General features: G+C 46.2%; 3 protein-coding genes and 1 long non-coding RNA gene across 4 annotated transcripts; all 4 read left to right on the forward strand.

Annotated features, from left to right (window-relative positions):
* Positions 1-22: 22 nt before the first annotated feature.
* Positions 23-792, forward strand: LOC9641139. The gene is made up of 4 exons (XR_002991478.1): positions 23-62; positions 130-291; positions 339-503; positions 569-792. It is a non-coding gene; the product is annotated as an uncharacterized LOC9641139 (long non-coding RNA).
* Positions 793-868: 76 nt separating this feature from the next.
* LOC112343937 lies at positions 869-2,524 on the forward strand. Its single transcript, XM_024668049.1, has 4 exons — positions 869-981; positions 1,264-1,331; positions 1,430-1,610; positions 1,666-2,524. The coding sequence occupies exons 1-4, from the start codon at positions 869-871 to the stop codon at positions 2,462-2,464; spliced, it is 1,161 nt and encodes a 386-aa protein (XP_024523817.1). The 3' UTR covers positions 2,465-2,524.
* A 433-nt stretch (positions 2,525-2,957) lies between these two features.
* LOC9641138 (probable indole-3-acetic acid-amido synthetase GH3.9) lies at positions 2,958-4,860 on the forward strand. The gene is made up of 3 exons (XM_024668050.1): positions 2,958-3,162; positions 3,404-4,183; positions 4,245-4,860. Exons 1-3 carry the CDS (start codon positions 2,958-2,960, stop codon positions 4,814-4,816), a joined length of 1,557 nt encoding a protein of 518 aa, XP_024523818.1. The 3' UTR covers positions 4,817-4,860.
* A 3,854-nt stretch (positions 4,861-8,714) lies between these two features.
* Positions 8,715-10,561, forward strand: LOC9641137 (indole-3-acetic acid-amido synthetase GH3.10). The gene is made up of 3 exons (XM_024668051.1): positions 8,715-9,763; positions 9,813-9,914; positions 9,964-10,561. The coding sequence occupies exons 1-3, from the start codon at positions 9,507-9,509 to the stop codon at positions 10,559-10,561; spliced, it is 957 nt and encodes a 318-aa protein (XP_024523819.1). The 5' UTR covers positions 8,715-9,506.
* Positions 10,562-10,732: the final 171 nt, after the last annotated feature.

The raw sequence follows: 10,732 nt of genomic DNA on the forward strand, positions 1-10,732 counted from the left end.
TGCGCTTTATTGGGCCAATCCGTGGCAGTATATCGTAATTGGGTGTTACTCGATGAGTCTTGGTGAGTCTTTCTTCGCAATTTCTCACTCTTGGAATTTGTTAAGCGCTCAATTTCGTTAACTTTGCAGGCACTTGTGGTGTTCGTTCTTTACGTCAGATGCACAGGAATCAATCCTGCGGACTCAAAGCTACCTCTTTGCAGCTAGCAAGTACCTGAGCTAAACTTCTTTGCAAAAACAGATCGTGGATTTGGCAACCTTGACAGATCGCGTTGGGCAACGAGATTGGAGGTATCGTCCTCTCTTAGAATTGTTTTTCTAACTCCATGGCAAAACAGGCATGTTTACTCCCAGCGACGAACTCGCGGAGGAACTGTCCCAAGCGTCAAGCGCCGCCGGAGAGAAGCTATGGCGGATAGATGATGAAGTCGGGAATCGCGGACATGGTGAACACGGGTGGACGTCCTGGCGGATCCATAACGGCGTCGCTCTTCTTGAAACAGGTACCCCTTTCGTTTTGTTCTTGTGGAAGAACTTCTAATCTCTTCCATTCTTGATGGATGGACAGTTTGTCGATGAGAAAATTCCTTGGGCTCATCTCGACATCGCTGGACCCGTGTGGAACGAGAAGAAGAAAATGGCGACTGGATTCGCTGTGGGGACCTTGGTGGAATGGGTTTCGAAGCACGCATCCTCCTCATAAAGTAAAAAAAAAGAGGTTGGTTTTTCCCACAGCAGGATTGTTTCTTGAGGCTCATTTTTGCTCGGTCGTTAAACAATTTACATTTATTATAACAACGAAATATCTTACTCCTAATTTGAAATTAGCATATCCCTTGATCCATGGGCGAATCTTAACCTCCGCGCAATGCAGGCAAGGGCATATGCGCGCAATAAGCACAGCAACGCACAAATGCCCCACACCCGCGGTAAATATTTGCTTTCCATCTACTGTGGTAATGGTAATGCAAGCCAGGGTAGGTGAAAAAATTAAAAATCACCGCACGGATCTGGGCCGTGGGATGAGCTCGAACGGCCCTTCTTACAACATTTTAAAAAGTATTAGAAATCTCAACGCCACGCTATCTCAAAATTTTTTATTGGTTTTGGCGCTTTGCCGCGTCATCAACCGTACAGGAATACTCTAAACTCGTGCGCCACGTGGCGGATACGGGAATGTTATAATCCATCCCTTTTCACATTACATATCTTGATCGCGTTTCATATTTGGTCGTGATATATACGCTGTGCGGTTTGTTCTAGGGCGCGAACGAGAAAACGACTGTTAAGCGTGGGAGAGCAAGGAGAAGCGCGAGAAGGCTCGATGCTGTGTGAGTGCCCTCTTTCTTTCCTCCCCGATTGCCCTCTTTCTTTCCTCCCCGATTGCCCTCTTTTTCTCCCCTCATGGCTGCGATTTTTTGTTGTGAAGCAGGAAATGAGAGCGTCGTCGTTACTCCACGTCGAGTCAGGATCGACGAGCGCGCGACAAGAGCTGTCGAGCAGAAGCTCGTTCGGCTTGCCTTGCTCACAGGCGAGGAGGAAAATCAAGAGCTCTACAGCCCAAGCGACTTGATCATCGGAACAGCTCCCAACGCTGAAGCTTTCTCCAGGTGAGCAACCAAGAATGCTTCTAACCGTCAATGCTTCTACCGTCGATGCTTTCAGGTGGGCATCGGGAAACAGGAAGTTCCTCTGTGACTTCATCGGAGGAAAGATCATCGCAAGGGAACTCCCGCATAACCCCCATGGGCAAGCTCAGTTGAAGGTGGGAGTTGCTTTTGATGCACAAGCAAGTGGATTGCTCGTGGTGGCGACGGCTGTTACTTATAAACCGGATATCGGGGGGGATCTTTACGAGCCGGACGTAACAGTGCAAGTTCGTGGTCAAAGCTCTATTCTACCTCCCGGTGTCGCGGCTTTGAGGACATATGGGGCTATCGTCATCGAGATCGCAACATCCCAGACACCCAAGAATCTTCACGAGCGAGCTGCGATCTTCCTTGGACCAGACTATCCTCGCTGCGAGCTCTATATCGGTCTCAAAAGGTTCAACGAGAGAGCTAATGGAACTATCGCTATGTTGGCTTCGGTCTATGAAAGGCCAGGAGCTGGCGGAGGGGCGGCAGGAGCTGGGGGAGGGGCGGCCGGAGCTGGAGCTGGAGCAGGGGGCGGGGGACCAATGCCCATCCGGCTTGTCTCATTTGGGACTTGCCCTTTGGGCCCAAATGCAACCTGGAGAAATTCTCCGATTCTCACAGGGGTTGGACATGGTGGGATTGCTTTAAATGGTCCTGGAGTGAGGCCTTATATCCTGCGGTTTCCGGCGGTGCAAATTTTTACGACATTTGTTCCTCCTGGAGGTGGAGCAGTGGGCGTTCCACCAGCTGGTGCACCTGTGAACTATGAGTTGGATCTTTATTATATCCAACAGGCTTTTTCATGCCCTTTTGAACCCACGTATTGAAATCTATGCAATCTACTTGTATTTCCTTTTTATAAGTAATATAAAAAGAGTTTTACCTTAGCATGTGTCTCATATTAAATGCTGATGATTTGGATCTTTATTTGTTCTCTCTTGGATGTACGACTCGCTGGAGCTGGTGATTGTCAAGGGACGTTTGAGAGGCTGATGGAGGAAGCTGTGAGGAATGGAACATCGCCAGCGCAGTACAAAACTCCAAGGTGTGTGACCTCTCCAAGAATGCTGGAAGTTCTAGCGTCCAGAGCTACCAGAGTGGGGAGATTGTGTTCGAGAGCTGGGAGCCAAGCTTTCCACAAGGCAGTGCATCGACATGACCATGAGATTCCTAGAATATACCTGGAAAAGCATCCACACGGATTATATTATGTTTGTACAGAAGTCCATTGCCCCTTGAACTTCTTGATGTTAACAAGCTGGCGCACCAGTTCTTTGACGTAGCGCTTTAAATTGTTCTCTTCTTATCATAAAGTTTCAAATGGCGAGCATTGCCGAGTTTGAGCAAGCTTGTGAGAATGGAGCTTCGATCCAGGAGGAGTTGCTGGGCGGCATTCTCCGCAAGACCCATTATCTCCAGAAGTTTGGGAGCCCCCAAAGTCTGGCTGCTTATAAGTCCCAGGTTCCAATCGTATCCTACGAGGATGTTGCCGGAGTGATTGAAAAGATTGCTTGCGGGGAAGAGGGCCCAATTCTTTGTCACGACCAAGTTCTTTGCTTCTTCGCGAGGTAAGAATTTCTCCCATTCTTTATTTGTGTGAGAATCTTCTACTTCCAACATCGTCTGGGAAGGGTAAGATTATTCCAGTCACTGCTGAGAATATCTCCGCCTTAATGAGGGCAGCGGAAATTTCCAATGCTTACATAGCAAGGTAGTTTGCTAACCTATCGATTGTTCGATGTGGGTTCAATGTGGAGATCTTTCAGATTTCCCGGAGCTTGGAAGTGGAAGAGTGCTCGGTTTATACTACTGCGGTCATCAATCTCATACCAAGGCGGGTATCTGGGTGGGAGCTCTCACCACTTACTTGATCAAGACCTACAGAGGACCGTTTAACAAGTTCACCACTCCGTACGAAATGATCATCTCGGGATCAAACTGGCGAGAGCTGACGTACTGCCACTTGCTGTGTGCTTTGATCCAGCGAGACGCGGTGGAACAGATCGATGCGAGTTTTGCCTACATCATCTGCGGGGCTCTGAAGATCCTCCAGAGTGATTGGCAGGATATTTGCAACGACATAAGAACTGGCAGCTTGAGCAGCGGTAAAGTCACACACCCAAAGCTCCAGGAAGCTTTCGCGAATTTTTTGGTTAACAAAGAGAATATTGCCGGAACCGCCGACGCCATCGCCAAGATTTGCAGCAGAGAATCGTGGTCTGGAATTCTTTCCTTGCTCTTCCCGGGAGCAAAGCTGGTGTCCGCAGTGGTGACGGGGGCGATGGCACACTTTGTTCCTGAGTTAAGAGATTACGCAGGTGGCAAGCTTCCAATCTCCGGAAAAGATTACTACTCGTCTGAGGGAGTTCTTGGGATCAACACAAACCCGGCTTCTCCTCTTGAGGACGTCGTCTTCACAATTTTACCACACATAATGTACTACGAGTTTCTTCCGCTCGGTGCTAATAATCCAGCTGGTGAAATCCTGGCTCCACACGAGGTTGTCGTTGGGCAAGAGTACGAGATCGTCATCACGACCTTCGCAGGTTTGCCATCTTCTATCTTTTCTTGCAAATTTCTCATCCGAGGTGTTCTCTTTTCTTTAAGGATTATATCGATACCGAGTCGGGGACGTGGTGAAAGTATCGAGTTTTTTCCATGGAGTTCCTCAGCTGGCTTTCAGCTACCGCAAGAACGCGGTTCTGAGCGTCCAAAATGAGATGGTCGACGAGCAAGAGCTCCAAAATGTGGTGATGGAAGTATCAAAAGATGCAGGGATCGAGGTGGCGAACTTCACAGCCTATGGCAATTCCACCGCTGTTCCTGCGCATTACGTGATCTTCTGGGAGCTCAAACGCAGAGAAGGGATCAACAGAGAGCTCTTGGAGAGATGCTGCTCGAGTATAGACAGGTCTTTCAATCCGGGATACACTGGAAAGAGGCTGGATGAAGTGATCGACTCGCTGGAGCTGGTGATTGTCAAGGAAGGGACGTTTGAGAGGCTGATGGAGGAAGCTGTGAGGAATGGAACATCGCCAGCGCAGTATAAAACTCCAAGGTGTGTGACCTCTCCAAGAATGCTGGAAGTTCTAGAGTCTGGACGCGTCCAGAGCTACAAGAGTGGGGAGATGCCTAGATCTGTGTTCGAGAGCTGGGAGCCAAGCTTTCCACAAGGGTGAGGTGCCTAGAATATACCTGAAAAAGCATCCACATTTGTTTCCAACAGAAGTCGATGTGCCCCTCACCTGATTTTGTATCAAGCAACTGGCTGAGATTTCTAAGAACAAACATAGTTAAGGTAGCAAAATCATAGTCAATACATACATTGGGCCAATTTCATCAGTTCTTAACTTGTTTTGTTCAGCCCTTGAAGTTTTCAAAGGTACAACAGAATACAACTATTAAAACTTGATTTGAATCATTGAAGCTGGAGGAGATTTAGTTGTGACAATTGCGAATCCACCGCCACAGCTAAGATGGCTAATCTTCTTAAAAATTGCATCAACAAGAACATTGCTGCAGAAAAGATTGAGCTCTTTAGGTGGAGTTGCTATGTCTATTCCATTATCTTCCCCACTATCAACAAGATCCCATTAGAAAAAAGATCCTGTCCCAATTTCACGTCACAAGACATTATGAATCTTAGCACATCTGGTTAAACCAAAAGAAAATTCTGAATGAGAAACAATGCAATGTACCACCATGTAGAGATCTTTAGCTTGTTGGTACTGCAGTTGTATTTTTCAACTGAAGTTCCCATCTATTATAGGGCTTCCTCTAGCAAACTCTTAGCATGGAGGTTGGTCACTCTCATGTAGAAACTTTTTGCCAAAAATCCCATATCTAGTCTTGTGGGATTTTCAGTAACCCACTTACCCATACTTGTGGTGGAATACTTGGATACAAACTTGTTACTTGCCACTGAGGGACTTTATACCCATTGCAAAGTAATGAAGCATGTGTAAATCTAGGGTAAGTTATCGCCATCACCACAGCCTCGAAAACGTCTGCTAGAACTTCCTAAATTTAGGCATGCAGCCACTCTTTATTAGTAAATCACATATTTCTACCACTAAAAGCTTGAAAGGAATTTATGAGTGGTTTGGCGAATTTGCTCACCTATTGAAGTGCTGAGACAGATATTTCTTCCGTGATGTTGTCAAAGTTGGTGTCTGTAACATGATGGACCATGCATGTAAAGCATTGGTGACCACCTCCATCTCCAAGAAGAGAACGCAATGCATAATAAACTTAATGACAACTCAAGGGTCTCTCAATACCATATACTAACTTCCACATCCTTGCAAAGCTTTATTCTACCTGGCATCACCAATGGAAATGCACCAGCTATCCATACCACATTTGCATGGTGTTCAATGGCTCCCACATGCATGGGGCAGGTCCTTCTCAAAAGCAAGCCACTGTATCAGTGCATCCCTACACTCGTTGCATACTATGTAGAGTAACACAATTGTGCATAAGCAATTGAGCTGCATCTTCACTGTAAGGATTAAGAACATTATGTAAACCTTTATGAATATGCTTTTATTTCTTATGCATTTTGCCTCATGTAGCTTATTTTGTTGGCCCCTCAAAGTCTTATAACTGATTACTGACAAATATGCAATACACAAAGTACAACCAAGGGGAAAACAAGTTTGAACATGGATACAAAGCTTATGAACTCAAAGCCAAGGACATAAAACCCATGAATTTGGAGCCAAGAGAAGCCTATACTTGTATGAAATGTTTTAAATCTAAAAAATATAAGTCTCCAATGAGTATCTTGATTTATGCATTTTATTTAACAATGGCTACAAAGACTATATAGCTTTATCATGGTAGTAGGCACATTATGTTTTCTCCTTATGCTCCACTACTTCAAGTAATAAATGTGAAGAGTAGGATATATTTATATCAAGATGGGAACATTGTGTTAACTCACTTTTGTGCCAAAGCTAAATGCCTACTAAATGCTATAAAGTTCATAGCTAATCTCCTATAATGACAAGCTAGTTGATTGTCATTTCTTACTTACATATAATGCATATTTTGAATAAAGAATTGTATTTATAATCAATACTCACCCTTCTACTTTTTGAAACCTGCACACGCATGATAAATTATGATGCCTAAATTGAGAGAAAAAATCACATACCTTACCACAACATCCACAATGGAGACATTATGAACAAATTCTTGCACTGGTGTTTGCACAATTAGTCTTCACCCACCAATCAATCTTTTCCCTCAAACTCCTCAAAACCTACACATACAATAGGGATCAAATGTACCGCAACACCTATGGGGATAAGCTCATGAAAAAAACCTCATACTAGTGTTGCTTGCAATTGATGATGCTTATACAACTGTTTTCGCTTTAATTAAAAACCCTCGTAACATTTCCACTTTACCCTTTCTAATATGGCAATGGCCTTTTTATAGCCTTCTATATTTAACACATGGCATCGCATAGCAATTGAAATGTGATCAGAATATGTTTAAAAACCAAAAATCACTTTTGGCCACCACATCATTCATATATATTATGCAAAATTAAGACCCTTTCAATTGAGTGCAAATTGTTTGCTGATTAAATATTTTAAAAGTTCTTTTTGTCCTCCCAACTTGTTGGTCAGAGACTAGGCTTTTCTCTTTGTTTTACATGATTTAAAACATGTAATACATTACATTGGTGGTAATAAAAAAGGTAAGTCAAACATATATTTTTTCCGGTAATCACAGCGAACTTTGAGTAAAAACACCTCTATAAGTTAGCTTGAATTGGAATTTGTGGAAAATTATAAACATGATATGCCATCAGGAGAGGTTCCTCCTCCGGAAATCAGTGGTTTGTTCCTAGAAATCCCAGCCTCGCTGCCGTATCAAAGGCGTCATCCACCACAACATACGCAAACTTGTCCTTCCTCTGTATACATGTCCGAACGCTCTTGACCCGGGATAATCCGTACTGCTCCCACCGAAGAGGACAATTTTAAAGAACTCGGATTCCCAAGAAACTTTATTCCATTCAAATATTAAGTTCTTGGATCTCAAACACCGGCCTACTCAAGTGGCTTGCAAAATGAATGGCGGTCCTTGTGTGGAGCGAGATTTCTCCACACTTCATCCTCAACCTCCCTCTCGCCAGCACCACGAAGATAATTACTTGATCCTGCAAAAACTCGTCCATGCAGATCTCCCCTCAAGCTGCTCCACCATCTTCGCCAGTGCTGCTGCCACCATCCCTTCCTGAAGCTCCGCTTCCTGCCCGTCAGCACCGACGCTCCAAGCCAGTGCCCATTGCTCGTCTCTGCATCAAGCACCACCTGCATTCGACACTTGCTCTCGCGAAAACTCGCTCTCCATCGCCAACGCCAGCTTCTGGCAGCCCTGGATCTCTTTGGAACCTCAGCCTCGAACGCTACACGCCCCGGACACGTATGCCGTACACTTCGTGACGGCCCCGTGCAGGTACGCGCCCCACTCCCGGCGGGCATGACCCTGCCTCTCCTCGCACACCTCCACAGCGCGACAAACCTTGCTAAAGTTGGCAGCACGACGCGCTTGAGGTACTGGAAAGGTGGCGAGAATGGTGCCACCGTTGAGGGCGAAGGTGGAGCTGCCGGATCCGATGCGCGGGTGGAGTCTTGGTCCAGGTGTCAAAACCCTAAACTAATCAGACATGGGGTTCGTGATTCAGTGCCCGGTGGTGAGCTTCGAGGATGCCGCGAAGAGAAATACTCTTGGTTTTCTAGTGAGTATTGGTGCGAACAAGGCTGAGATCAAGCGGGCTGTGATGGAGCAGTACGGATTGTCCCGGGTCAAGAGCGTTCGGACATGTATACAGGGGAAGGACAAGTTTGCGTATGTTGTGGTGGATGACGCCTTTGATACGGCAGCGAGGCTGGGATTTCTAGGAACAAACCACTGATTTCCAATATTTGAATGGAATAAAGTTTCTTGGGAATCTAAAATTGTCCTCTTCGGTGAAATAGAAAGCTATTCGTGTCACGTTTATCAGTTTAATACACGATGGCGAACGTTGGGAAGAACTTCCGAAGAATGGAGCTTCGGTCCAGGAGGAGCTACTGGGGAGCGGAAGAAAGGAAGCGCCCATTATCTCCAGAAGTTTGGGAGCCCCCAAATTCCCAATCTTAACCTATGAGGATGTCGCAGGAGAGATTAAAAGGATTGCGTCCGGGAGGGCCAGTTCTTTGTCACGAGGTGAAATCCTCGCTTGACACGAGGTTGTCACTGGGCAAGAGTACGAGATCGTCATCACAAACTTCGCAGGTCTTAGTTTCTATCGTTTTCAACTTTTTTTTCTTTCTTTTTTTTCTCAGGATTATATCGATACCGGGGGACGTGGTGAAAGTATCGAGTTTCTTCCATGGAGTTCCTCGGCAAACTCAGAGAAGAGATCAGGAGAGAGCTCTGGGAGAAATGCTGCTCGAGCATAGACAGGTCTTTCAATCCGGGATACACTGGAAAGAGGCTGGATGGAGTGATCGACTCGCTGGAGCTGGTGATTGTCAAGGAAGGGACGTTTGCGAGGCTGATGGAGGAAGCGGAATGGAACATCGCCAGCGCAGTATAAAACTCCAAGGTGTGTGACCTCTCCAAGAATGCTGGAAGTTCTAGCGTCCAGAGCTACAAGAGTGGGGAGATTGTGTTCGAGAGCTGGGAGCCAAGCTTTCCACAAGGCAGTGCATCGACATGACCATGAGATTCCTAGAATATACCTGGAAAAGCATCCACAGAAGTCCATTGCCCCTTGAACTTCTTGATGTTAACAATGGCAGAGCTGGCGCACCAGTTCTTTGACGTAGCGCTTTAAATTGTTCTCTTCTTATCATAAAGTTTCAAATGGCGAGCATTGCCGAGTTTGAGCGAGCTTGTGAGAATGGAGCTTCGATCCAAGAGGAGTTGCTGGGCGGCATTCTCCGCAAGAATGCAAGCACCCATTATCTCCAGAAGTTTGGGAGCCCCCAAAGTCTGGCTGCTTATAAGTCCCAGGTTCCAATCGTATCCTACGAGGATGTTGCCGGAGTGATTGAAAAGATTGCTTGCGGGGAAGAGGGCCCAATTCTTTGTCACGACCCAGTTCTTTGCTTCTTCGCGAGGTAAGAATTTCTCCCATTCTTTATTTGTGTGAGAATCTTCTACTTCCAGCTCCGGGACATCGTCTGGGAAGGGTAAGATTATTCCAGTCACTGCTGAGAATATCTCCGCCTTAAGGAGGGCAGCGGAAATTTCCAATGCTTACATAACAAGGTAGTTTGCTAACCTTGTTCGATGTGGGTTCAATGTGGAGATTTTTCAGATGTTTCCCAGAGCTTGGAAGTGGAAGAGTGCTCGGTTTATACTACTGTGTTGATCAATTTCATACCAAGGCGGGCATCTGGGTGGGAGCTCTCACCACTTACTTGATCAAGACCTACAGAGGACCGTTTAACAAGTTCACCACTCCGTACGAAATGATCATCTCGGGATCAAACTGGCGAGAGCTGACGTACTGCCACTTGCTGTGTGCTTTGATCCAGCGAGACGCGGTGGAACAGATCGATGCGAGTTTTGCCTACATCATCTCCGAGGCTCTGAAGATCCTCCAGAGTGATTGGCAGGATATTTGCAAAGACATAAGAACTGGCAGCTTGAGCAGCGGTAAAGTCACACACCCAAAGCTCCAGGAAGCTTTCGCGACTTTTTTGGTTAACAAAGAGAATCTTGCCGGTACCGCCGACGTCATCGCCAAGATTTGCAGCAGAGAATCGTGGTCTGGAATTCTTTCCTTGCTCTTCCCGGGAGCAAAGCTGGTGTCCGCAGTGGTGACGGGGGCGATGGCACACTTTGTTCCTGAGTTAAGAGATTACGCAGGTGGCCAAGCTTCCAATCTCCGGGAAAGATTACTACTCGTCTGAGGGAGTTCTTGGGATCAACACAAACCCGGCTTCTCCTCTTGAGGACGTCGTCTTCACAATTTGACCACACATAATGTACTACGAGTTCTTCCGCTCGGTGCTAATAATCCAGCTGGTGAATCCTGCTCCACACGAGTTGTCGTTGGCAAGAGTACGAGATGTCATCACGAC

Source organism: Selaginella moellendorffii, unplaced genomic scaffold (genome assembly GCF_000143415.4).
Source record: "Selaginella moellendorffii unplaced genomic scaffold, v1.0 SELMOscaffold_335, whole genome shotgun sequence".
In the NCBI taxonomy this organism is placed as follows: Eukaryota; Viridiplantae; Streptophyta; class Lycopodiopsida; order Selaginellales; family Selaginellaceae; genus Selaginella; species Selaginella moellendorffii.

Bases quoted from the DNA above. Each gene is read 5' to 3' on its own strand.
- LOC112343937 (XM_024668049.1), top strand. From the start codon at position 869: ATGCAGGCAAGGGCATATGCGCGCAATAAGCACAGCAACGCACAAATG. The intron at 1,332-1,429 runs GTGAGTGCCCTC...TTTGTTGTGAAG, and splicing joins GCGAGAAGGCTCGATGCTGT to CAGGAAATGAGAGCGTCGTC. The intron at 1,611-1,665 runs GTGAGCAACCAA...CGATGCTTTCAG, and splicing joins AACGCTGAAGCTTTCTCCAG to GTGGGCATCGGGAAACAGGA.
- LOC9641138 (XM_024668050.1), top strand. From the start codon at position 2,958: ATGGCGAGCATTGCCGAGTTTGAGCAAGCTTGTGAGAATGGAGCTTCG. The intron at 3,163-3,403 runs GCCCAATTCTTT...GAGATCTTTCAG, and splicing joins GATTGCTTGCGGGGAAGAGG to ATTTCCCGGAGCTTGGAAGT. The intron at 4,184-4,244 runs GTTTGCCATCTT...CTTTTCTTTAAG, and splicing joins CGTCATCACGACCTTCGCAG to GATTATATCGATACCGAGTC.
- LOC9641137 (XM_024668051.1), top strand. From the start codon at position 9,507: ATGGCGAGCATTGCCGAGTTTGAGCGAGCTTGTGAGAATGGAGCTTCG. The intron at 9,764-9,812 runs GTAAGAATTTCT...TTCTACTTCCAG, and splicing joins GTTCTTTGCTTCTTCGCGAG to CTCCGGGACATCGTCTGGGA. The intron at 9,915-9,963 runs GTAGTTTGCTAA...GAGATTTTTCAG, and splicing joins TCCAATGCTTACATAACAAG to ATGTTTCCCAGAGCTTGGAA.